This window comes from Diorhabda sublineata, chromosome 1, assembly GCF_026230105.1.
Source record: "Diorhabda sublineata isolate icDioSubl1.1 chromosome 1, icDioSubl1.1, whole genome shotgun sequence".
NCBI classification, from domain to species: Eukaryota; Metazoa; Arthropoda; class Insecta; order Coleoptera; family Chrysomelidae; genus Diorhabda; species Diorhabda sublineata.
Genome location: NC_079474.1, coordinates 30,524,690 through 30,551,819, shown reverse-complemented (window position 1 = coordinate 30,551,819; position 27,130 = coordinate 30,524,690). Strand labels below are relative to the sequence as shown.

General features: G+C 31.6%; 1 protein-coding gene across 5 annotated transcripts in view; it reads right to left on the bottom strand.

Moving 5' to 3' along the window:
- The window catches only part of LOC130442977 (diuretic hormone receptor-like), a 216,880-nt gene that overhangs the window by 47,394 nt on the left and 142,356 nt on the right, over positions 1-27,130 (bottom strand). For all 5 annotated transcript variants that reach the window (XM_056777419.1, XM_056777427.1, XM_056777403.1 and 2 more), the window contains exons 3-5: positions 21,272-21,449; positions 8,877-8,967; positions 5,739-5,829 (exon numbers count right to left, since the gene is read on the bottom strand). In XM_056777419.1, coding sequence (XP_056633397.1) covers positions 5,739-5,829; positions 8,877-8,967; positions 21,272-21,449 — 360 coding nt within the window. The remainder of the gene's footprint in view (positions 1-5,738; positions 5,830-8,876; positions 8,968-21,271; positions 21,450-27,130) is intronic.

Genomic DNA, 27,130 nt, shown 5'->3' with positions numbered 1-27,130 from the left:
CTGCAAAATATCAATGTCTGTCAGTCAATCTTATTTTTTGCAAAGAGCGTCTGGATATTATGTTGATATGTATGTTGATACTTCTCCTTCAATAATGACCATCGAAAATTCGCTTAAGAAATTTCATCGTGATTTCATAAGCCATGTCAAGATGCACCAAAAGATAACATAACAAAAGTCTACAATCTTGTATTGGGGGAACGCTGAAGGAATCTGCGCATTGTTTCGTGATAGTCGACGAAATATGAATCTACTGGTACCTACACATTAGAGATCGAGGAATAGTCGAAACATAGTATAATTGAATGAAAGGTCATGGCCACAGTTTTCTGGAATTCACATGCTATGATTACATCAAATACCTAAAGAAGAACAAAAAGGTCAAATGGCAATAAAATTCCGAATTATTGGGCCGATTCGATGCCAAATTAAAGAAATAGCTGCCACATTTGGCCAATAAAAAGTGACTACTCTGGTTACATCCATTTGAGTTGGAACTAATTGTCAAATAAGTGGTGGATGTACTACTCTAGAAAATACTGACGTATATATCATATGGTATCTCATGATTTCCAACTTCAATTCTTTAGGAATTATGGGAAGATGATACTGCAACTTCATGAACTAATTATGGTATTACCAGATAAATATATCTTTCTCTGGTGTGATGAATGACCAATCTTCTTTGCTAAAACTATAAACGGAGTACCAAATTTGGAAGTCTTACGAAAATAATTAATTCTTCAATATTTATTCTTAGCTCGGTATATGTTAATGTCTCGAGGAGTCATTAGACACATCTCGCAGCTATTCCTTTCGCGAGTCCTGTTCGAGGGTCTCTCAAGCTATATTTCCACGCAAATAGATAAGATTGGGAGCTCTTAAGTTGCCACCAAGATACCCAGATAGTGTCCAAACCAACCATGTATTGAGAAAGGAAGAATGAGAAATGAGAATAGATTAATTTCGTCATTGGAAATATCCAAAATGAATTAAGTCATATCTAGAATATTGTTGAATAGTCTGATGTTTTTGATAACTATAATTTTTCTCAATTAGAGTGGGGAAGTTTCTATTTGGTAGTTCAAACTTACACACTTTATAAAGATAATAGTGAAAGGGTTACCATTTCATATCAACGATTCATTAATTTGAATTGACACCTGTATACTATTATTCTAAAGCAAAATAATAATAGACGAGTATTTCTCAAGAATTGTTTTGGTATTTGTGTTTTTTTTGTAGGTTACAGACTTTGTACTCATAAAAAGACCTTATAACAGACTTGGGACATGGAATGTTCTACGTTTTTCTAATTACAATCGCGAATGTTATGAAGTGCCCTCTACACCATTTCCCTCAGGAGAATGCTACAAGCATTAGATACAGTTTACAACTTTAACGTTAAGTGAATCTATATAATTCCCCAAAAATTGTATTAGGGATTTCATTTCTCTGTAGATTATTATTTTGATTTTTATTTTCTTAGAAAATGTAGTTGAAATTTCCAAAATTGATTTTATTCAAATCAAGGAATCAGTGTCCGTTTTTAACAATGTGTGTAAGACTCAATCATTCATTTGTATAATGGTTTTTTCCTTCTATTCTCCATTCTCATTGTAACATATATACCTAAGCAATAACACCAAACAAAAATTGATTTTCGAATATTCTTTTACGAGATATTGGCAGTTAATCTTTGATGATGAATAATTCTTGTCATAATACAAACAGAATTACAGTTTACAAGGAAATTATCCACTATGCAAATTGAAATATCAGGTAATATAAAAATGATCTTCGTGCTTTGTTATTGACGTCTCCTAAAGCACCTCGAACGGATGATTATTGGTTGTACAAGCACTCCAGAATTATTTGCTTCTTTGCATTTTTGACAGTCATACATAAAACTTCAATGCATGCTGTTATTGTTCGCTATAAAATAGTTTTTAAGGAGTCAAAAGAAAATTTAGTGGATAAGGAAGATATCTAAGTAAAATTAATCTTATTTCAATTAATTGAGAGAGGGAGCTTATTTATAAAAATAGTTTATTGATAACAGAAAAATTCATTCATTTGAAATAAGTATTCATTATAGTTGAAAGGGGTCAAAGTATACCATATTAAAATTGTGAATTTACTCACAAACAAACTAACAACGAAACAAAGTAACGAGAAAAATGTAATATCTTTTAGAGGTATCCACATTTTTTTTCCTATTGTGTTATGTCATTATTCGTTTTATTTTATGATGTTTATCACATTCCCTATTGTTTCAATTTCCATTATTTCTAGAACAATCACTAGTTAATTTATCTTCATTCTCCGTTTTGTAAATTAATTTAATCCATCAACTCTTTATATCCCGTTCCTACAATCACTTCCACTCAATGTTTATTCATTCGAATTTTGATTCAAAAATTGCCGCACAATAAATTTATAACGTCTGATTTGTTATTGATATTCCGTGACTGAGTTGATACATTTCTTGAATATTTATGTCGATCAGTTGCTTTTTGGTGAGGGAGGAGATGAGAATATAAAATAATTTTTGAGGAAATTTACGACCAAAAAAGGATAAATTGTACTGTATTTGCTAGCCAGCAAGAGGAGTTGATTATTTTAGAACAGTCATGTAGTCTATTTAAAATAAGTTTTTGATACCTTAATACAACTCTATACTCACTAAAATGTATTTCTAAGTAGATTCTGTAGCGAAATTTCAATTTATTTAATAATACGGTTGAGTCAAGGAATGGGTATATGTTTAAAAGATGTTGGATTCAATCAATAATGAGAGAATTAATATATTCCGTAATCATTGCCGACAGCTGTCTCGGTTGATAAATTGCGTGTGGGTATATTTAAAGTAGAATCTAATATGTACCTATGCATGCCTTTGATGTCACTAATAAGAGGTGACAGCGTAACGCAATTTCGTAAAGTCGTCTAAGTGAATTCAAATACGGAATTTATACGTATTATCGAAATTTACAGTCTGTTTATATTATCTTGTTATAACTTTTTCGAGGTATAACCGAACAAATGATAAATGTATTGAATTTCGAGTTTTTTACTACAATGATGAACTGTTTCTAATTTTCAATAACAACAAACACCAAATAACAAAAAACAGTAATAATAATAACGAGCCAAAATTTGAGAACAAAATAAAATTATGTAATTGAGACGTATAAATAAAAACTGAAAAAAATACAATAATTGCAACAGAATAAACATAATTTGTAGTAGATTCTTGAAAGGGAACTTAGCAGCCTCTACACATTTTTGTTTTTTGTTAATTATCAATATTCACTGTGTAAACTATTTGCTTCAATCATCCACAAATATGGGATTGAAATCAGAAGAGCTTGAAGGCCACAAAATAGGATTTTCACGTCGTCCTCTCCACCTGTTGCCTTATACAATATCTATTCAATAACAACAAACACCAAACAACAAAAAACAGTAATAATAATAACGAGCCATAATTTGAGAACAATAACTAAAATTATGTAGTTGAGACGTATAAATAAGAAGTAAAAAAATACAATAATTGCAACGGAATAAAAATAATTTATATTAGATTCTTGAAAGGGAACTTAGCAGACTCTACACATTTTTGTTTATTGTTGATTATTAATATTCACTGTGTAAACTATATGCTTCAATCATCCTGAAATATGAGAATCAGGAGAACGTGAAGGCCATGAAATAGGACCTTCATGTTGTTCTATCCACCTGTTGACTTATACATTGTATAGATGTTTTTTCATTGCCAGTAAAACGTGCGGGATGGTTCATCATGCTGCAAATTCATCCCTCGGATAACAACATTCACGTTGTCAAGCACCACTAAAAAAGTGAGGATCTATTGATTGGTAATTTAAGACACCAATCCACGTTAACCGATAAACTCAGCTGGTAACTACATTGTCGAATAGCATGGCTATTTTTATTTATAATATCTCTCATAAATTGCGCTTCATCTGTAAATAGTGAAAATCATCGTACAGATTGTGAATCCATATACAAAATTCCAACCCGTGGGTTCCATCTGCATGATACACTCGCTGAACCATTCGATTATGATATGGATATCGATGATTTTTTTGTAAGACTCTACTTACTTTTGATTAACTAGCTATTAACTAGTTCTCTAGTTCTTATTTTAGCGTTCATAGTAGCGTCAATATCATCTTCCTGCGCTTCATTTATATGACGTTCTGTTCTTCGACTGGGAAAAGTACTGTTTTCTAACAAATAATTAAAAACTGACCGAAATGTTAGATGGCTGTAAGTTCGACGATCAGGCAATTTCCTTTGCTATTATCTAGCATAAACAAAAATTATGTCTACATATTTTGTGGTCGAAAACTGATGTGACTGAAGTAACAAAAGATGTACTAAAGCTAAAAAATACTACGTAACTTAGATACAGTAAGGAGAAACATGTATTCTTGTACACATAAATAACGCTAAAACTCTAGAACGGCTGGACCGATTTGGCTAATTTTGGTCTTGAAATATTTGTGGAAATTCAGAGAAGGTTAAAAAGGTGAATAAATATGAAAATGATCGAAATTAATTGGAAACAATAGTTTTGTTTTTCCTTCATGTTTTGTCACAAATAAAATTTCTGGACGCAACGATAATATTTGACATTTGACAACCAACTAATATGTGCGCGCGAAGTTTCTTTAGTTCAGTGATCCTTTGAAAACTGCATATATATCTGCGAAGCAGTTGTTAGTCATTGGATATAATAAAGTCGCAGTGGACACCTCGACCGGATTCATCACATTACCCACCGATTTCTGTCACATCACGGACTCAAAAAAAGAGCTTATTCAACGTGTGAACGAGCGATATTAGCAATGAGAAATGAAGATGTCGAAGATCTCAATATGACCATTCAGAATTGTCGGGACAGTTGGTATCCTTCAAATCAGTCAACCCATTATGAACCAGGATGACGTAGTCAACTATTCCCATTTGAATTCATCACCTAGATTACCACTTCACAATTTGCAGTTAAAAGCAAGATCATGCTGCGTTACATTAATCAACTTCGACTGTACAATAGAACAAGACTGGCTGTGAATGTGTGGTGTAATGAATAACGTCATCGAGGCAACAATCATAAAGGGAAAATACAGATGAGAATGTCTTGATCCCTCCTGTACCGATGATTCTAAAGGATTCACCATTTGCTTTTAAACGTTTACAATTTCCGGTATGTCTGGCCTTTGCGATGACAATAAATAAGTCGCAAGGATAGTCGTTGGAAGTTTGTGGAATCAACTTGGAGTTTCCCTATTTTGCGCATAGACAATTATTCGTCGCGTGTTCACGCGTCGCAAAACCGTCATCTTTATTTAATTACGCACCACAAAACGAAAAATATAGTTTATCAAAAACTACTTTACTATGTTGTTTGATTCCACATTGGATAATGGTATAAGAAAAAAACTCTACAATTAGAAGGAAGCTAAGAGAATGAAATCACAATATTACAAAATTTGTAAATTTGGAAGTTGTAGAAGTATGACATTTCCACGTCGTAAAATGTGAAATTGGTGTTCCACTGGCTGTTCCACTCTGTATGAACCGTGTAATGATTATTGAGTTTGTTGAATCGTGTTTGTCAGATTTAATTAGTATAAGATAAGAAATAATAATGTTAACAAAAATGTTTACAGAATGTCAGCAATGCCTTTTAATGTTTTTATTCTTACCTTCAACAAACATCCAGAAGAAAGTTGTGATGTGGAAATAGTGAAGTAATGTTACGATGAATATACATAGAATGCTACCTCCAAAATTCAACTGAAACAAACAAGCATGATTGGAAAACAAAGATTTGTATAATTTTGAATTCTATCAGCAAACTATTTTGTTGAATCACGTTTACATATGTTGAGTATTTTGTTCTTTATTAACTTCGATACAAATATCTCTCACACTCTCTCAACAATGGTTCCCTTTTTTACTGATTGTTTTATTAAATGTTGGTTTTCATCAATTATAAGACATCGAAAGTAGCTTAAGACATAAAGAAATTAGACCTAGAATTATCATTAAAAATATTTTGTAATACAATATTAAGTATAGAAAATAGGAAATCTAGTAAGGCAGGCTAGAACTGGAGATATTTCTCTTGGACAAAATAAATTCGATGTGAAATTTAAGCAAGAGACGAGAATGATGAGTGGAAAAGGGACTTGATTCATGGAATATGAATGAGATTTCTAAAGAGCTCCAACGTAATGAATAAAATTCTAGTCGTTTTGATTTAGTTTGAATTTCTACCAAGAATGAAAATAATGTATTCTTACAACAACGAATAGTAGAAACGAAGATAAAATATCAATCACTAAGGTTGACTATTGACTATAAACGCTGATTTATGTTAGAGTTAATTGTGGAACATATCAGCTATATAGGCCAGGTACCAGCCGATTTCTCGCGGAATTTTGATAATCGAGGTCGATTTCCTTGAAAATTCGTATTAAAGTAGTATTTACAACCTTCTTTAAAATCTACCCTGTGCCGAACGGTGCTTTTGCCCGGGGGCGAAAGCCACTTCTTGGAGATGAAAATTTATTTCATCAAAATAATCTCGTAGTTCGATAGATTGACTAATTCTAAATAACTTTTATTGTACAATGTTTTTCTCTTATATAGTATATAAGAGTATATATAGTGTATATAGTATATAGTATATATATATAGTATATAATAACTTAAAAAGTTTCCATTTTTCAGCAAAATAATTGAAAACAAAAATGTAGCTGAAAAAACAAAGAGATTAGATTTCTAAGGACCTCTGTAAATTTAATAATAACGGAGTTATTGCTCATTGAAGGATGGTTATTTTTTGGGAACCCCTTAATTGAAAACATTTAACCTCAAATAACTTGAAATTGATAGAAACATTCGGAAAAAAATGCGAGAGATCTTTTTTAAAGGATCTTTAAAATGAGCACTGTCAAAATTCTTTCGCAAAAAAAGTTGACTTATTTATAACATAAATAAGGTTTCTTCTATTCCCTTTTTTTTTTAAATGTAATAATTATACTCTCGCCATTACCACCCTAATTGAAATTAATCGTAATCAACTTGTAAGTAACTTTATTTATGTATTATTGTTTTAGAAAAAATAATTGATCAAATTGAACATTCTATTTCCGTAATCTTGAAAAATAATGAATTCGTCTTTAATAAACCAAAAACTATTCATGCTATGAGAAAAAGTTTCAGATATTAGTTCTAGGGTTTTTTTACCAATCACTTTGAGCTTTTTTAAAATCATGTATTATAAAAATTGAATGATATACATTAGTTCAAAGTTTGCATTCACTTACCAAATGTGGCTTATGCAACCCCTTTGAGCTGCACCCTTTTCAAAACCGGGCTTTGAAAAAAGCTTCAATCAATATGACGTTTGAGTACTTGAAATCCCTTACAAAAAATACTTTTTTTATAAAAGTTTCTCTCTTGAAAATTGAGCGAGTTATTGTCGAAGAACCAACTGCTTTTTTTTTCATATTATATTTTCGAAATGAAAAATTATTTAATTTCAAAAATATTTTTAGGTTAGGTTAGGTTAGGTTTATTATTTCTGAAAAAAATTTCAACTGCAATTTTGAAATTTTTGGTCATTGAAAGTGGGTTTCATAAGGGTTGAAATATTTAAAAAGCAACACTTCTTAAAAATACTGATGAAATATTCTCAACAATATAAAAACTTTTTTTAATAATTTTCAATTATAAAAGAATCATTGAGATCATTCTTTCACACGATTAGGGGATGATTTGGAGTAGTTTTAGGAATCTAATTGATCATAAACGTGTTTGAGAATGTCAAAAGATTCACGAATAATACATTTAAACTCTATTTTACTGAAATAGATGCTACAATTGAGGATTTTTAAATTCTTAACTATTTCTTACGACACCTCTAAAATATAAAAAGCCCGGTTTGGCACAGGGTAGATTTGGAATAAAGAGGTAAGTAGAGCTTGAACATGAAGTTTCATGAAAATCGGCGTTGAATAACAAAAGTTTTTTACTTTACTGCTGGTTCCTGGTCTTATAGTATATCTAAAGTCAACGTAAAGACATGAAAAATGCAAAGTTGTTGATTGATATATTTCTTGAAGTGCTCGTCATTTTCTTCCAATCAACGAACGGTCAATTTATGATATTTTGACAAAACTGGCTTGGAAATATCTGAAATACTTTATAAGTTGGAAATAGAGCATTTGAAATTGCAGAAAAAATAATTGGAACAATTATTAACCATTAACCATTTAAAAGTCGACAACACGACTAAATTTTAAGCCAAATATCATATTCTAAGTTTGGTAATTGAAGGGTGATAATAGAATATTGATGAAACTTTTGTGTGAAAAACCTGATTCCTTTGGTCTTGTATATTAAGCCTATCTTTCGGAAACGATACTGCTCCAGTTTTTGTTAGATATACTTTGTTGTAAAATATTTCTAGCGGGAATCGTATTTTCCAAAACCAAGAGAAAACCATTCATAACTACAATTTATTAACCTGCTCGATCCAATTGTTTTTCTGCTAAGACAAATCGTTACGATGATTTTTGAAAATGTTTCCAGATTGATTAGCTAAATAAGAATTTTATATATTGTATTTCACACAAACAACTGAGTCTACTACGCTAGTCGGCAATCTGATCCATTTACTGATGACTTCATCAACCGATTTTAATTGGAGTGAATCGATTCTCTCTTCTCTATACTTTCTGTTGAAGCAACTATTGAAATAACACATTTTTTGTTTGTAATTTACCTAGTATGGAAGAATAATTACTGTGTGGAATAGTGAAAATGTCACTTACCGATATTAGAGTAACAATCCACATGCAGTACGTGAGTATGTACGATAACATCAGATTCATGTGTATTGTGTTACGTAAACAGCGTAGTTCCCTGAAAAAATAAATAAATATCTTTCGGTGAATTATTTACATGGTTATGAAGTACAGAATAAATAGTAATCAGCTCATAGTATACTGAATGAAAGTTCTAAATTTCATTAAAAAATATTCAAAATAACTGTACCAATTCAAAAGTGATTTATAAACAACAGCAGAAAAATCTCAAATACGACACATTGATTGTGAGATTATTCGGTGACATATTATATTTTTGTACAATATTCAAATGAATTGAATGGAAATTTAGTAACTTGTTTTTTATTTATTGAGAACAGATTCCAGAAGAAATAACTTGGAATAGTGTGTATATAGATCCTATCGTGACCCCTTTGCTGTGGCACTGGGAGTAATCTATTATTACAATTCCAGAAGCTGGAAACATCGGATGACACTAGCCAAAACATCGTTATCTTCTATTCGATATGCTCCTTGGTATAATTTTTTATGATTCCGTAGTCTCCTAGCCCTTTAGAGAATATGGTTGGAGATTTGATAATCTTCAGGTGTGCTTTGAATATCCTATAACTATTAACAAAATGTTCTCACATAAATTGATAGTCAGTCGACCATTTGTGGTAATAATAATATTTTTCTGCCTCAAACTCTACATTGCTCTATAGCATATTCCTCAGAAGTACTTGGAAAATACCTGAACTTAACTTCTTTTTTCTTGATGCATTTCACAAGTCCAACATTCCCAAATCAGCTTGGATCTTATGACATTGTAGCTCAAAGTTCTAACAGTTGCTTAACTATTTGATAAGATGGTAATCTTCTATTTGCGATAATTCCTCTCCAAGTTGAACTTAATACATTTATAGTTGCATATATTTCTGAAAAATATTGTTTTGCAAAAGCTATCCAAGTGTTTGATTTGGTTTGCTGGATTGGGACAATCTTTGTACCATTTGGTATTATTTCTCTTTATTTCTTATTTGGTATTTAGATCACATTCACTTCTACAGCTCCTCAACCCCAAATTTGTATTTCATTCCAAAAGTCAACCAAACACGACATTGCACTTAATCCTATAAATCTGTCGTGACTCCTTGAAGGCGTTGAAGCTCGCATTCTTGTTCAAATTTCTTATCAATTGCAGTATCACTGTTAACTTCAGCGAAGTGAGTTTTGATTTTACAAATTTATTACTCGGAGCAATTGATACGTATACTCGCAATTGAAGTATACTTACTAATGATCTTTTTTTCCATCTCTTTTATGGGTATGTGTATGTCAGATAATAGGAATGTCGTCATGATTTGTTTTATATAAAGTCAACAATCATTAGAATTCTAGAAATATATTTGGCATAATAACAAATATTGAAGATATGCCTGCAGTGTATATTTTCAATCTCAAATTAATTATAATACTAATGGAAATAGTTGTAAAGAGCAACGGTCTGTTTACCACCTTTTGAAAGCAAATACCTGTAAAATAAACTACAAATAACCATGTGATGTAATTAATCTCTCCTAACAGGAAATTGAGAACGTTTCCATGCAATATATAATACCAACAAAATACTGTTTTTAAAGATACGTGGATTTATTGGAATATAGAAATATAATTTACTATTATATCGGCATTTGTTTGTTGTGATCACCAATTATGTATTTCGATTTACGAAAATAGGTATAAAAATTGGTTATACTACAGGGAATGTAAGTTTTATTTACAAGTCGAGAACGATTTTACCGGCAATAAAGTTTAACACAAGTAAATGTTATCACATCTTGTAGGCTTTGATTTATATTCATTGATTCGACATTCTTTTCTTGAAGTTCTGGATAGCTTTTACTGGTTTAGATAGCATTATAACCGTTGTCATTTCATCAACAACCTTAAGTTGACAGTTTGGTATAAAAAATTGACAGAAATTGGAATTATTGATTTGTATAACAGCCAAATGGATATAGAATTATCGGCAGAGGAACTAGGAAGAGAACCCCAGCTAGTTTGCAAATAACATTTCATACCATATAACGGAGCCAGAAATTTCCCGTACTACAAGTAACAGAACAGAAATAGAGAGTCAAAAAATTTCACATAAATTAACAGAAAACGAAAAAACATTTCTCTAAATTAGCTTCATTGCTAAAACATTGTAAACAATTTTTCGTGTATATAAGCTTGTGTATAACTACAAAACAAACACAACAAACAACTAAATGAAAACACAAAATAAAATTTGAATATAATATATACACACTAAAATATAATTAATAAGATAATACTTTCTAAAATGTACATTGCCGACATTTTTATAGGTAATATACATGTCACATTGTCAAAATAGAACAAATTTAATAAACCAGGTAAGAAAATTAGATTTACGACAATCCTAAAATATATGAAAAACTGTATTGAAAATCAATATTATTATCAAACCAGCGTTTGATAATACTTTCCAATTAATATACTTTCAAATGGAATGAGGGAAAAGATATTTTAGATTTGATTTCAATTGGTAAATGATTGTGCATTGTTTCAAATAGTAAATTATTTAGCCTGCAACTAATTTCTGAACGTGGTTGTAGGAGAAATAGGAAAAACGTGCTTACAAATCCAAATATAATTATGGTACGAAGAGACAATAATTTCAATATTTTTATATGACAAGACTTTAGTTTTAGAAACGTTGCGGTACACAAGATAAGAATCGTACGATGATTTATCGTCTGCAACGAGATATATTTCACCGCTGATGTATAGATAGGCAAGGTCGTTAATGGACAGAAGAATCAATATAGGGCCTAGTACTGAGCCTTGAGCCGTCCAACTTTTATTGAATTTCTAGAAGATACCGTTAGATTAACCTTTACAAACTAACTTATGTTGCTAAGATATGACTTAAAATCTGCGAGAGGTGTTCCCCTAGAATCGTAGTACTGCAATTTGTCAACCAATATATGATTCACAAAACACAACAATGTTCTAAGTACTAATAATTATACTATCAATATCTATCATCTTCATCACTTGATATGACTCAATTGTTATAATTCTGTGATAGTTTTATATTAATGGTATACAAAATTATAAGTATTTCCTATGTGTGGTAAGTTAATTCAAAGTGCATTATTAACAAGGACAACCGATACTTTTTTGGTACTTTTAGGTTCTTTAAAACAGTGTCAAAATGTGTTGTTTACAATATAGGATGAAAAAGATTATTAAATTTATTTTTCATTATGACAACAAATTTTCTCAATATTTTTGAGTCATTATGCATACCTGTAATATGAAATCTCTCCAACATCCATGTGATAATTCAACTGATAATAATTTAAACTTGCCTTTGAAGTGTGCAGTTGCAAACTTCGAAGGTTCTAATGTATTTCAGAATTGAATGACCACATAAATCAATTTCATTTCAAGTTTGTTAAGTGGCAAGATGAGATGCTGTTGGCATCGTCGTTTACAACTAAACTTTAGAAATAGCTAACAGTGAGTCACGGGGAAAATCAACGGACAATGTGAAAATTACAATTTTGACATACGAAGTTGAACTATTGGTAACCCATTGACGATTTTTGAATGGCATCATAAGTATCGAAATCGAAGTTCATACATAATTAAACATGTTTTTTGTTATTTGTTATTGATAAACATAATACACCATATGTGCAATCTTAGTTTTTTGGATAAAACTATTTTGAAATACCAGGATGGTCCCAGTACCTGACCTGACCTAGAGATGGCAGTAGTTACTTGAAAATACCACTGAATTAGAAAGCATACAATCTATATAGCATATGTTTGAAGTTGGAAGGTGCCACGTACTTAGTATTTGTTTGACAGTCTTAAATAGTGAACGTTTTCAGTTAATTTGTAAACATGGAAAAAATTGATCATCGATATATGATACAATACATTTATTAAAAGACATTAGCCCAACCTATATGAAAGCTATTCTACTGTAGGTGAGACTGTTCCTTCGTCATCAGTAGTAAAATATTGGGTGGCATAATTTAAACCAGGCCGTACGACCTGCGAAAACCAGCAATGCAGTGGTCGACTGAATACAGTCGACAGGCATATTAGGCATTTCAAAAAGTGCGGAACATCGCAGATTAACTAAAAATTTGGACATGAGAAAGTTGTGCGCAAGATGTGTGCTGCGTTTGCTCACAATGGAACAGAAACAGCGTGGTGAAGACGTTTCCATCGGGTAATTGGATAGATAATTTTCATTGATTAACTTGAAAAAGGAAAGACTTCCTACGGCGAGTAATATACAAACTAATTTCAACGTTTTAGCCAAGAATCAAGCAAAAACAGTATTTGACTAAGAAGAAAGTGTTTCATCAATGCATCAGCTCACCCATCTGGTATTGCAGTGGCCAAACTTAATAAATTGGAGTTTGAAGTGCTACCTCATACGCCTCTTTCACCAGATTTGGCCCATCGCATCATTTTCTGTTCCCAGACTTGAAAAAAATGGCTCAGTGGTCAAAGATTGAGCTTGACGATTCTCATTACATAAGGGTATAGAACTTGAACATCGCTGGGGGAAGTGAATGGCGGTAAATGAAGATTACGTTGAGAAATAAATATATTTTTTTTTTTTCAGAATTTCTATGATTTCATTACTGGGTCAAAGACTTCTGGAACCATACTCGTATAGTGTCTGTCGCCTTAGAAAAATTATAGCTAGTTAGTGGATATAATACTTTTTTATGAATTACCAAAGAACGTTGTTATTAATAGCAATTTTTCATGATCTTATCAAATTACAAAGATATTCCCTTGGGACCAAATGAATATAACATTCCTCCAATCGATTACCTGATGTAATAACATAGACCAATGCATATATAACTAAGTTGAAAACTACTCAATATGAACCAATATACGCAAATAAACGAGGAAGTAGCCATGCGAGCAAAATGTAAGGAAATCAAACGAATTCGCTGATTATTAACAAACACATTGTTACATAAATTTACGAATTACGTTGATTGCTACAGTTGAAGTAATAATTTCCAACAAATCTGTTTGTATAATAATACTGTAATCTTTATTTATGGATACGATGAAAAACATGATGAAATCGATATAATAGAGTATTGTTCATATCATCTAAATCCTAGTGATACCAACGAATAAATCAATCAATATGGATTGAATCAACCAATTGCATTTGAATAAGTGTAAAATTAGTTTTTTCACATACAATTTCTTATTCTGAAATATCCGGAATAATTGGAATAAGCATCTTGATATTAAACTAGTAGTAATATTCTAATATAGAATGAAACAATAATGCAGTGACTTTTTGTTTAACCAAAATTGATCTTAATTTTATACTGTATGTAATTACGCCCGATAGCTCAATTCAATTCATAGAGACCATTTCAATATTCATTTAGATTGTTTCGCTCTGTACAGGGTAAACATTCTTCCAAATGTCCTCTGTTTATTGTAACTTATATTTTTCATTAAATTATTCTATATTGTTCGTTAAGTCTTCTATCCTCATGTTTTCATCATGTCTTACCACACTCTTTTTAACTCAATTAACTTGTCTAACTGTCTGCTTGTTCATTTATCTCCTTGATTTCTCGCTTCTGATAAGAACATTTGATTCATTCAAAAAATTGGTGAAACTTTTATAAGATTGTATAAATTAATTAACTTGATATCTACGAGTATATGTTCTATTTTAGATGTATGCTAGTATATAATAGTGAATCTACTTCAATTTCACATATTTTTTGAAGGTTTTTTGTCAAATAAATAACTTCCAAATGTAAAATATCTTTGGAAGACTAATGATTCGTAAACTCAGCTTACAATCCTATTGTCAGTATGGTGACGTGAATAGAAAAGTGAGTTTTTCCTAAAAGTTATAAATTCTTCTAAGACTGTTTTCAATTTAATATTTAAAATGAAGTGAATTGAGAAACCATCATTTACTGCAATGAACTTTTTGTCGTAAATCTTGATAAAGCTTGTCTTCGACAATAAATCAAATAGTAGATGATGATGAAGATAAGGCTGAAAAATATATTTCAATAATTAGTTCAAAAACCGTTATAGTGGATTAGTTTTCTTATTTTCTTGACCTTTTTCTAACGATTGGGTGAATTTATTCGCTGTATATACAAAAACATGTGAAAAACGAATATCAATAGATTTTAGAGAACTGACGCATTCTCCAAACTTTAAACTCTTCTATTATACCCGAACAGAACTGACTGCCCTGTCCATTTAGTGGGCTAATTTTCGACAATTAATTCCTCTCATAATGAAATTTTGAAATTGGATTTGAAATATTAATGCATCATATTTATTAATCAATATATATATCCACGCAATTTCCAGTTATGTAATAATTTTTTTTCACCTATTTTTCACAGTATCAGCTCCTATAAATGTTTGCAAGCCAATGATTGAGGAAAAGCAGTAATGGGCTCATGGTGACAATCAGCGTATTAAAAATTCAGTTTTAATTCCCTTATTCCTTCTCTCGGTAATATCGTCGTCTATATTCACCGTGGATTTTCTATTGTCTTCAATGTTAATAAAAATCATATCAGCGAACTTTCGAAAAAATTTGTGAACACATTATATTGATCCAAGAAAACTATTTCTTCCTCAGGCGACTTGGAATTGATGCATGTAGAAAATTGTAATAATTGATTTGTGAATTTCGAAGTCGGGACTGAGAATTTGGATATGGAATTTTAGTTTTTAGTGTTTATCTCTCTTTAAGCGATCGTTTTTCAGTAACCATATCATCTACTTTCATTATTTCAGTTTAATTTGTTAATAACTAGTCAAAGAAAGTGAAACTTATTCTTACTAAATAAACAAAAATCGAAATTTTCTTGAAAATAATGAATTTTATAAAACATCTATTCCAGGTATGAAACTCAATTCTATTATCTCCTCTAGTTTTGTGGGGGAAGTAATTTCAAAACTTGTGACATTTCTGCATTTGTTACTCAACTTTCCTCATTAACATTCAACTAAAATCCACTCACACTGAAAAGTTTCAAATACTACTCTAGCCTATCAGTTAATAACATACTTAGAATATTCAATGAACAAATTCAAACGCGAATTGAATCAGTGATTTTGAGAATGATTTCGTTTATTGATGAACTAATATCTAAAACTTTCGTATGATGCGTCGTGGATAATCCTTAAGTATTGTTGTGACTGACACAGATCGCCTGTGATGGAAACTGATGTTATATAATAGTGAACTAATTGAGTTGAAATAACTCGACGACTGGAACTAGAACGATTATTCACAATAGACTTGAAAAATGAAGCTTTCGACTAAATTTCGAAGATAAACCACTTAAAATGGTCACTATAATCACCTTATTGATCAGCACCAACGACCAATGCACCATTAATATCTGGAGATGGGGAAGACTCACCTTCGACTGGCAATAAACTCTACTACAGTCAGCATCTAATAAAATATTGACTTAACGAATAATTTTCGATTATCAGTTGGTTTTTCACATTCTTGTCTGAACTTTTTCCACTACTTAGAAACAGGGAACATCTCAGAAATTCGAACTTGATGGCATAGGGGTTTTGCTACTGAGCAGTAGAGCTAGAATTCTGCATGAAACCAACCACATGCTATAACACGATAGCGAAACATTAATTCCTGGAGCTTGCTTGGCAGAGGGGTTTGATAATAAGAAACAGATTTTGCGAGAGATTGATTATTTTTCTGAGTTAGGTCAATTGTGTAGGAACTTTACGGGTAAAAGAATGCAAGACAAGGTGAATTGTTGTTGAATCAGATATCGATTACTTTGAAACTGACAGAATTTTGAAAAGTGCTGCAGAATTGATTCGGCTTCCAGCGACACTGGAGCTTGAATATAATAATTATTATATAACTACTAATTACACTTATAATCGAAATATGAGTGAGTAGAATAAGTAACTGATATGCATCTTAATTTTGAACCTCGTTTCGCACACAAAAAAGTTCAAACAATACATCCATAGAAAAAGTACAGTTCACGACATTGAGAAAATAACAATAAAATTCTCATTTACGTGATAAGGTTGATTAATTTCTTTAACTTTTGTACAATATAACATTTTTATATATGAAACATTTGGATATTGAATAATTGAAATATTGAATATTTAATTGATTGATACAGAGCGACTGATCTAGTACTCGAGTATGGCTGGGAAAGAGGGAATTGACGACTGTAACCGTCTATCACATAATTGATGTCGAGAAGAAAATTCGGAACTATGAATTTCATTGCATTTTTACATACATAAATTGATATTTCCATATTTATTTTTCATAAGAGCTTTTTAGGTACTGAATCTGCTTATGAGGATAGTCCCAGAAGTATCCTGACCTAAAGATGGCGGCAGTTAATGTATTAGAAAGTACACAATTCATACAGTATATATTTCAAGTTTGAAGACGTCACGTTGTTTAGTATTTGTTTGGAAGCCATCAATAGTGAACGTTTCCAGTGAATTTGTAAGCTTGGAAAAAATTGATCATCGTTATGTGATACAATATTATTATTTGGAATGCCTTAACTGAATCAATATAAAAGTCGAACTGGATCCTACTCTGGTTGAGAGTGGTCCTCCGTTATCAATAGTAAAATATTGGGGAGCAGAGTTCAAACGAGGCCGTACGATTTTCGAAGACCAGCATCGCAGTGGTTGACCAAATGAGTTGACGACCCCAAAAATGCTAAATAAAATCAGCAAATCGGTACTGGATGATCGTCGACTCAACGTGTGCGAGCTAGTTGACATAGTAGGTATGGCTTGGTAATTTGACCATGAGAAAGCTGTGCGCAAGATGGATGCCGCTCGAAATGCAACAAAAACAGCGTGGTTGAGATATTTCCATCGAGGGTTTGACAATGTTTTACAAAAATAAAGCCATGTTTTCATAAGCAGGGATGAAACGTTGGTTCATCACTTCACACCCGAAACAAAAGAACGATCAAAACAACAAATATTTGGATACCCGTGGGATAATTTCCTTTCAATATCTTGAAAATGGAACAAATATCAACGACGAGTATTTTGCAAATTTATTTCAACGTTTGAAAGAAGAAATAAAGCAAAAACGGCCGCAATTGGCTAAGAAGAAAGTGTTGTTTCATCAAGACAATGCACCAGCTCACACATGGCTCAAATTAATGAATTTAAGTTTGCATTGTTACTTTATGCACCCTATTCGCCAGATTCAGCGATTCATCTAACCTATTGAACGTCGCTGGGAAAGTGTGTGGAGCCAAAAGCAGAAAAATAAATATATTTTTTTTTTCAAAATTTTCGTATTTTCTCTCTTGAGCCAGGTACTTCTCAGACCATCCTTGAATATTAACAAATAATAGTATCGAACTGAAGTCATTGATCAATGTTTATTTTAGGATATTGTTTTCTTTTTTCACCAGCCTTTTCACTTGTGCTCACTACGATTGATATTTTGAAGTATTATTGTTAATAAATATCGTATATTTTTAAACTTTTATCAATGAACTATTCTCAGAAACAATAACTGTAGCGACTGCAGTCAATTTACTTTCTTTTATTCTTGGTGCAACAATTTCTCTTAAGTGTGCAATGAGCTTCGTCCAGATAAAGGAAATTGAAGTGCTTCTTGGAATTAATCCAAACTTATGAAGGTTATGAAGGTTGTCGAGGAAATAGAATTATCCTCAATTCGGTTTTAGGTGGATATTGGGGTTAGATAATATTAACTATCTTTGTGAACAATATCCGGAAATTTAAATTATATTTTATTTCATGTTTTTCATCCTCAATTTGAACGTAAGTCTACTTTAAAATATATATTCAATACACTCGTTACATACATGGTTCGAAATTAGTTTCAGCAAAATTAATAAGAGGAAAAACTTTAGAATAATATAAGATCCTTACCTAATATTATAAATGTGAATGTAAGTTTGTTTGTTACGCTTTCACGCGAAAACTACTTAACCCATCATCATAAAACTTTGTACACATATTCTTGGAGGTATTAGAAATAACATAGGATACTTTTTATAAAAAAAATTATTTTTTTCGAAATATAACACGATTATTTGTCAAAAAATCTCAAAATATAACTTCTTCAACGCCATCTAGCATTCCAGTAATGAAGTTCTAGACCTGAATACTGTAATACCGACTGTCACGTCAATATCCAATGCAATTGACTATAGTTTCAGGAATTTTTCTTTATTTATTGTTATTTTATATGCATTATAGAACTATTTGAACTTTTGTGGTAGGTGTCATTTTTCTGATTACATGCTATTCATTATTTTATATCTTACTCTTTGGTTTTCATTCTTACTCTGTTCTAGACAAGACAAGCTACGCTGCAGGCAGCTAGAAGAGAGATAGAAACGCCAGAACAATAGCAGACAAGAATAATTCATAATGTAGAAATTCAGATCACGCGTCGTCGAAATTTCATGCTTAACGATTAGTCGGTATTTAATGGTACTAGGTTTCGATATAATCCTTCAATTTAATATCGCAATCATTCTTTGATTGTTATTGAAGGATCATATTGAAACCTAGTACTATCAAATACTGACTAATCCTTAGGCATTAAATAATCATCTTTTGATTGTTATTGGCTCAATATATAATGTCACTATTGTAATGCTTTCAAATGGAGAGATGAAACTGTTAGAATGTGCTGTTCTTGCGGTAAAGTTTCACTTCAATTATCTGGTGAACCAGAAGAGCTCTTAAAAACTTAATTTTTAAGTAAGAAAGTATAACTTTTGCTTTCAATCATATGGAGTCATTTCCATTGTAATGATCTCTTTCTCTTATTTAGTGCCTTCTATGCGAGCTAAGCCGCAGCTAAAAGCTAGTAATTTATTTAGTGTGAACTAATTTATATAATTAATCAAATAATATTGGCATATTTATTAAAGTATGCAAATAACGACAATTTATAATAAATTCCTTTGAGATTTGATTTATATAATTATTTTCGAATCAATGCAACCGCTTAGGGTAGCTAACAAAATTTTAATTTTTAAGTTTTACGTGCTAACGGAATTCGAAAACGGTTTCTGTAAATGTTGAAATTGATGCCCATCAATGCATTTAAGGCTACGTTTCTCAACGGATAGGCAGGTCCGGCGAAGTATATCAAGCTGCCTGCTGGGAGTTTCGAATTTTTCTTCAATTGCGGTTCGGTCTTGCAAACGTGGTCCCTGAGAAGACCCACAGAAAGAAATCACGGGTGTCACTCCTTCATACTGTTGAACGATTTGGTAGCGACGAGTTCGAAAATTGTTGTTGAAATTAGGCCAACATTATTTCATGATCCAATAAACGATGTAACAAAAAAAGCGATAACTTGTATCGGTTATTTATTCTGTCTACTCGAAGAGCACGTGTTATCATGAAACAAATAGTCTGAAGCATGGATATGCTTCGTTTTACTCTTTTTCGACAGCGTTGCCATTATAAAACCCATGCAGAGAAAGAGTGATTTTATGATGAAGGGAGAATCAAAATTTTGGAACAATACAGATATCACTACTTCCATTAATTTTTGGTTTTCCTCATTTTTTATAACGAGTACGAGGAAATACGTCACAAATGACGCCCAGCGTTTTTCTCTTCTTCTCAATCAATAAAAGCCTTCTGTCGTCGAATATAATACTATATTAATTTAATCACTCAGACTAATGATTTCGTCGAAATAAATATGAATCATTCAGTAACAAATCTGAGATATTTTTCTGGTAAATCGTCTTGGAAGATTCTTGAGGAAACATTACAAATTATAAAAGAAGAATGAATTTAATTTGTTTCCTATGTTATTAACACAATCACTGTGCAACAATGAAATAATAGTTCAGTACTACGTTTTTTTTTTAATATACAACAATTTCCAATAAAAATGAGATTTACAAATAAAACTTTCCACCAGACACTAGCAAGAAAACGTATATAATTAGCCGCTATTGAGCAATCGTCGTGTAAATGAAAGGATGCGGTTTCGTGAAATATGAAGCAGAAAGTGAAGATGGGAAAAAGGAATAACTAATTTACTTTCATTTAGAAAAAGTTTATTCAGATTGCTAAAGCAAAAGATTTGGATTGAATAATACACAGCAACAAAATACACAACTTATTACTAACCGAAGTGAGGCCATACAGACCTGAAGAAAGATTCATTTGCAGGCGTACCTTACTTTGTGATAGAGGTTAAACATTTTTAATGTATTTAATACATTAGACATGAAAATTGTCAAGAGGAATAAAACCAATGTGATTGTTATATATGGACTTACTTGAAATATGTGAATATAGTCATCGCTATAGCTAGAGTTACCAGACTTAACGTATATCCAATAAAGTAGATTGTTGTCTGTGTCTCAACATCTGCAGGTAACGCAATGATTTCTCTGCAAGCTGAATAATTGGATTTAGACCACGTACCGTTCCAAAGACATTCTCTTGTTGCGTTTTCTGAAAAAATGAAAAACAATTATAGGTGTTAATAGATAAATGAATCATCACACTGATTTCATATTGTCGTATAATGAAATTATGGGAGAAGAAATTTAATTTGTAAGCCATTTCAAATATAATTTTTGAAAACAAAATCTATGCATCAAATATTTCCAGAAAATACGTATGCCTTTCATGACATATACAAAGAGATCTTGTTTCATATCAAGACTCAATTCCTTGCTAGATCTGTTAATGATGGCAAAAAAAAGAGATATTTACATCAATTTTAGAAGATTCAAAATGTGTACAGAATCACAATTCGTCCAGCTCTCTCAAGCCAGATTCCTTGTCCATATAAAAACGATTATAATATAATAGCCAGCTGGATTTTTCATTACAAAATTTAGTTCCTTTAGTGGCCGCTCATATGATAGACTACCCAAGAAAGCTTGCATGATATTTACTGTGCAATTATACCTTGCAACTATGGATATTAATACTAATATCTCATCAGCAGAGCCACTAAAATGCTCCAATTCAAAATTAGTAATGGTGAACAGTACGACAGCATGTTCATCATTAAAAGTGTCAAACTCAATTGTGGCACTGTCAGTTTTGACATATTCACATGAGTGTTACCATATTTCAAAACTTGAGTTGCAATCCTCGTATAAAATAGTAGATAAATGTCTTCTGTATGGCACAAAGAAGTTAACCCAACTACTCAAAACATGATATTACAATTTCTTTTTTTCGTTTAATGTCCCCTTATAAATTGAGTTGATTGATCAGTTTCTGTTTACTAGAAATAAAAGTGGATATTGTAAAATGAATAAAAATATTCAATGATCCAAAGAATCCAATTTTGTTTCTTTTTTGAAGCATTGATGTTGTTGTCTGAACTTATTGAAAATGGCACAGTTTTATTTGATTCATATTTAAGTTGCTGAAAATGCTAATAAGTCAAGATATGCCATTAGAAACATTATGAAATCATACAAAGCCATATTATTCCAAAAGCAACTTAACAGTGTTCAAAATTGGCATACTACATATTCGAACAACGTATTGTATATATGGAATGACGCAGCTTTAACGTCCAAAAAGCTGGATTCTGGAGCCTAGAAAGTTTTTTTTGATCGGTAGTCGAATCATTATTTCATAGTTTGAATAGACTTTCATCATCTGATATGCGTTGAAAAAATGGGAGTCGTGTTATGAAAACTGTTTCTAAACGATTAGCTTCAATAAAAAGTGAAGTTTTCTTTTTTGATATGGTATCCATACCAGCTAATAAATTGAAACACACTTCGTGAAATGTATTTCGAATGCTGATGACTCCCTTAATGTGCTTAACATCTCAAATTGAAAACATACATTCTATTAATGGTATCACTTTTCGTACTGCTGAGAAATTGAAAAATTAGATATTATTGAAAAGATGTTCCACTCGTAAAATTGTTTTCTAGAGGACCAGATTTCTCACCGATTAAAACATCGATACGTTAAATGAAGAAAAAGCTCATAACAAGTCCCAAAAGAATCGTTCCAGGTTTATACCACTTCACTGCCAAACGTTAATTGATAGTATGCCAAGACCATTACGTGCAGTACTTAGTCTAAAAGGCAATATAATATAGTTAGTAGTAATTTGATTTGGTTTCGTTCCGTTTTTCTCTATTTATTATGATGATTCAATGTTCTAGATTAAAGTCAAATGATTATCATCATAGATTTTGTATTAAATGAATTTTGTCAAAAAATTTAGCTTCCACTGCTACTTAAGTTTTGAGATATGGCAACACTGATGTGATTATGGCAAATCTGACATTGTTACCATAAAGTTTGATATTTTTAATAGTGATCGTACTCCGTTATTTGAGTTGCTTACAGAAACTTTAAACATTCATCATGGTTAATAATGGAATTGAAGCGTGAACATTTTCGCGCGATGAATTTGTTGACTAAGTGGATTAAACCAAGTGCAGCGAGCCGATTAATTATCTTCGAATTTTGATGATGAAGCACCATCTCGAGCTACAGTGCTTTCTCAATCGCGGTCGTACTCCGCTATAGGATACGTTTCGTGAAGTTCGATCAAAAACGGCTGTTGTGCTATAAAACATTGATATTTTGCGTGAGCTGATGTTGCAAGATCTTCATGTGTTGTACCGTAAGATTGAGGCATACTTGGGTATTAGTTTCACTCACATACACAAAAAAGCTCATGTCGATTGGAGCAAAGGAAGTCTATAAGATCGTGATAAACGACTAATCATGGATCCATGCATATGGACACAAAACTAAACAACAGTCGATTGTATGGGTCTTTCAAGACCATCCAAATCCATCAAAAGTTATTCGTACGAAGCACTTCGACGCAAATGATCGCCTGTTTTTTCGGCATAACTGAACATGATACCAATGTTCCATTAAAGCAAAGGGGGACGGTCAATTCAGAATGGTACACCAGTATTTCTTGGCGAGAAGTCTTTGAAACAATTAGGGAAACCAGAACACGAATCATTCTCCACAAAAATAATCTTATTACCGCAGATCAAGAATAAATTGCGAGTTCAAAGTTTTTTTACACCTGAAGAAGCGGTTGATGTGTTCAAACCACATGTTTTGGAGGTACCTCATTCGGAATGGAAAAAATGCTTCGACAATTGGATCACATGCAAAAGTTTATTGATCTTAATGGAGAATATATTGAAAAACAATAAAACCGTATCAAATTATTAATATTTGTTATTTGTCTATCTCAACTAGTAGCCCTCGTATAACGCCGTATTAAGCAATGAAATATATCATAAACAACAAATCTCTAGATATTCAAATTGTTTTATTGATCCATTCATATGGAATTATTAATGAAGAATACATATTAAATGAATTTTGATGTCTCTTTCTAAAGTAATACTTTTCACAATGTTGCCATACTAGATTTTAATATTCCCATTGTGAATCATCCGAATTGTTCACGCGTAGACTATACACAAAGATCATGAATAGCTTCATTGTTGAGAAACCAGGGGCTTCATTCATATTTCGAAATAAACATATTTTACGTCCCAATAGCATTAGTGCTCTCCGAAATTCTGTGATTCTATCTTTCACTTAATTAAATTGCAACTATAGTTGCGTCGAATTCAATGATGTACTAAATAATTAATGATATTATATTTCCCATGCAATCAATTGATTTTCATTAATATCAAAATACGATAGAGCGGGGTGGTCATTACGAGATAATGCGAAATAAAAATTTTTACGTCTAATATTAATAAAATAAAATATATAAATTGCTGAAGATTTTCCAACTCGAGATAGATGGTTCAACTTTTCTCATTTCACTAGCAATTACCTGTCTGAAATTGCTACAATCAACTTAAACTTCAAGTTTTCCGTGTGTCTATTATCTCTTATATATAACTACACTACTAGTAGTAAAACATGACACATCTTGACGGGAGTAACTAAATGGGAGTTGGGGTTTTGATATGGACTAGTTCAATTCTCAACAATCAACAATCAAAAGACGCTATAGGCGTTGATCTGGGGTACAAACGTCTATCATATTCATTCGCTTTAACATCTTATTAATTTTTTCCAGTCAGTCGGGTGCGAGTTGTCGGCCATACTTGTGTTGCAACCTTAGAAAAGATCTAAATACTGTAACTGTGTTTTATTGTAGAGTATTAGTTCAATTTTATGAATTTCAGATGATTTATTGTTTGTTATACATGATTTGTAAAGTGCACGATCAAGTTGATGTTGGTGAAGATATTCGAATATGGGCCTTGAATAGGGTCCTAAATATGGACTAGACCTAAAACATAAAATGCTCCTCCATTGAGACCTGACACTCAAACAGAAGAATCTACTTCAGGAACTGGACATAAACAAACATATGACAATGAACATTCATCTTCCGGGATTGATTGCAGCAGTATAGGTCTAGAACTCTTTATGATATACTGTGGCCTTAGTTATAACTTCGTCGTCGTGTAGAAATGACCTTATTGAAACAAATGAGACGAAAAAAATTAACACAAACAAAAGAAAAGTAAAATAAGAAATTAGAAAAACAAGACCAGGAACACTGAAGAAAATGAAGGTGAAGAAGATATCGAGTTTGATCAGATAGTTAACCAGATACTCCATAGGAAGAGAAGCTCCTGAGTCTGCCGGTGCAGCGGGTATGTTTTGTCAGGATTTTTTTTCCGAAAACGCAGCAGAAGAACTGTGATTTTTGTAAACTGAGTAATTTCTTTGAGCTATTCATATTAGAAATTTCAGATCTTATAAAATGAACAATTTCTTACAAAATATTATAAGTATGTGTATATTTGAACATCTCTTAGATATGTTACGTCTATTTTGCAATTTAATTCGATATTAAGAAGATATGTATGTATATATAGATTTGGGGTCTTGTATACTATGCGATCCAAAGAATCTATTATGTCTCCCTTTCTTGCTGCGATACTGAAGAACCCAGTGTTTAAACCGGTGTCATAATCTCACCCTAGCTGGCACTTCAACTGAAGGTTCCTTGAGATTGAAATGGTCCCATAACCGATTTGTAATATGGTTTCTCGAGTAAAGGCTCCTTAAAGACGTTAAAAACGTTTTATCCAACAATTGTTTTTTTACTTTGTAATAATAACTATTAAAGGTTTCACATGATTTATTCTCAATTATAATATTTTTCTAATCCAAGTTCGTTATTAACAATGAATGCAAAAAGAATTCATAATACTAATTTTGGGGATACTTTTATTGATTGATGAGGTGAAGATATATAAAGATGTTAGTGAAAATTGAGCACGTATATTTCCAAGAAGATTTTTCTATGTTGTCTCCGAACAATATTTTCCTCTTCGGATTAGCTTGAGCTCGAACTTGATGAAGCATGATATATAGTAATTGTGCCATTTTTTCCCAACTTACGTTTACCGCTAAAGGAAACTTCAATGTGCTGGAGTAAATCATTTCCGACTTTACCTTAGAACTTAAATTAAATAAACAATTAGACTAAATGACAATTATGAAACGCGAGATTTAATTTAATCAGAATTTTAAATTTAAATCTTTCTTTAAATGTATTATGAAGCCTGTTAATTTTTGAATTGATTTTTATTTTTGGGACAAAAACAGAATGTTAGCTCACCTTTGGTTACTTTCCTCTTTAAATATAAAATCGTGGTCTTCTCAATTTCATTTTGCGGTTTTGATTCTCCCTTAACGTATTTATCACTTTAAACAGTTAGTATGTTGTTAGAAAAGTTGACTTATTTCATGAAATATTTTTTTTCAGAATTTTTATATGGACGCTTTTTAGTATTTTATCTTTTTATTCCTTCGAGAGCAAAAACGTGGAGTATGTATTACATTAGATGACATTGATAAGTCACTAACTGTCTGTTGAAATTGTTGAAGTACAAACAATTTGTTTTTGTTTCACCACTTAGCTGGAAGCACATCCATATTTTATGTCGGTTTCGAGATTCAAAAGCAATCCGCCTTTCTAGTAGATGAAAAAATGCAGAAATATAACAGTAATCTCATTATTCTGTTGAGATGTGTGAGCTAGAGATTCTAATGAGTTTTTTTTTATTTCAAAATGCATCCCAAGTGCAACCACGGGAATTAATGGTGATATGGAAATAGAGTGTGGCTAGTGAAAAAAT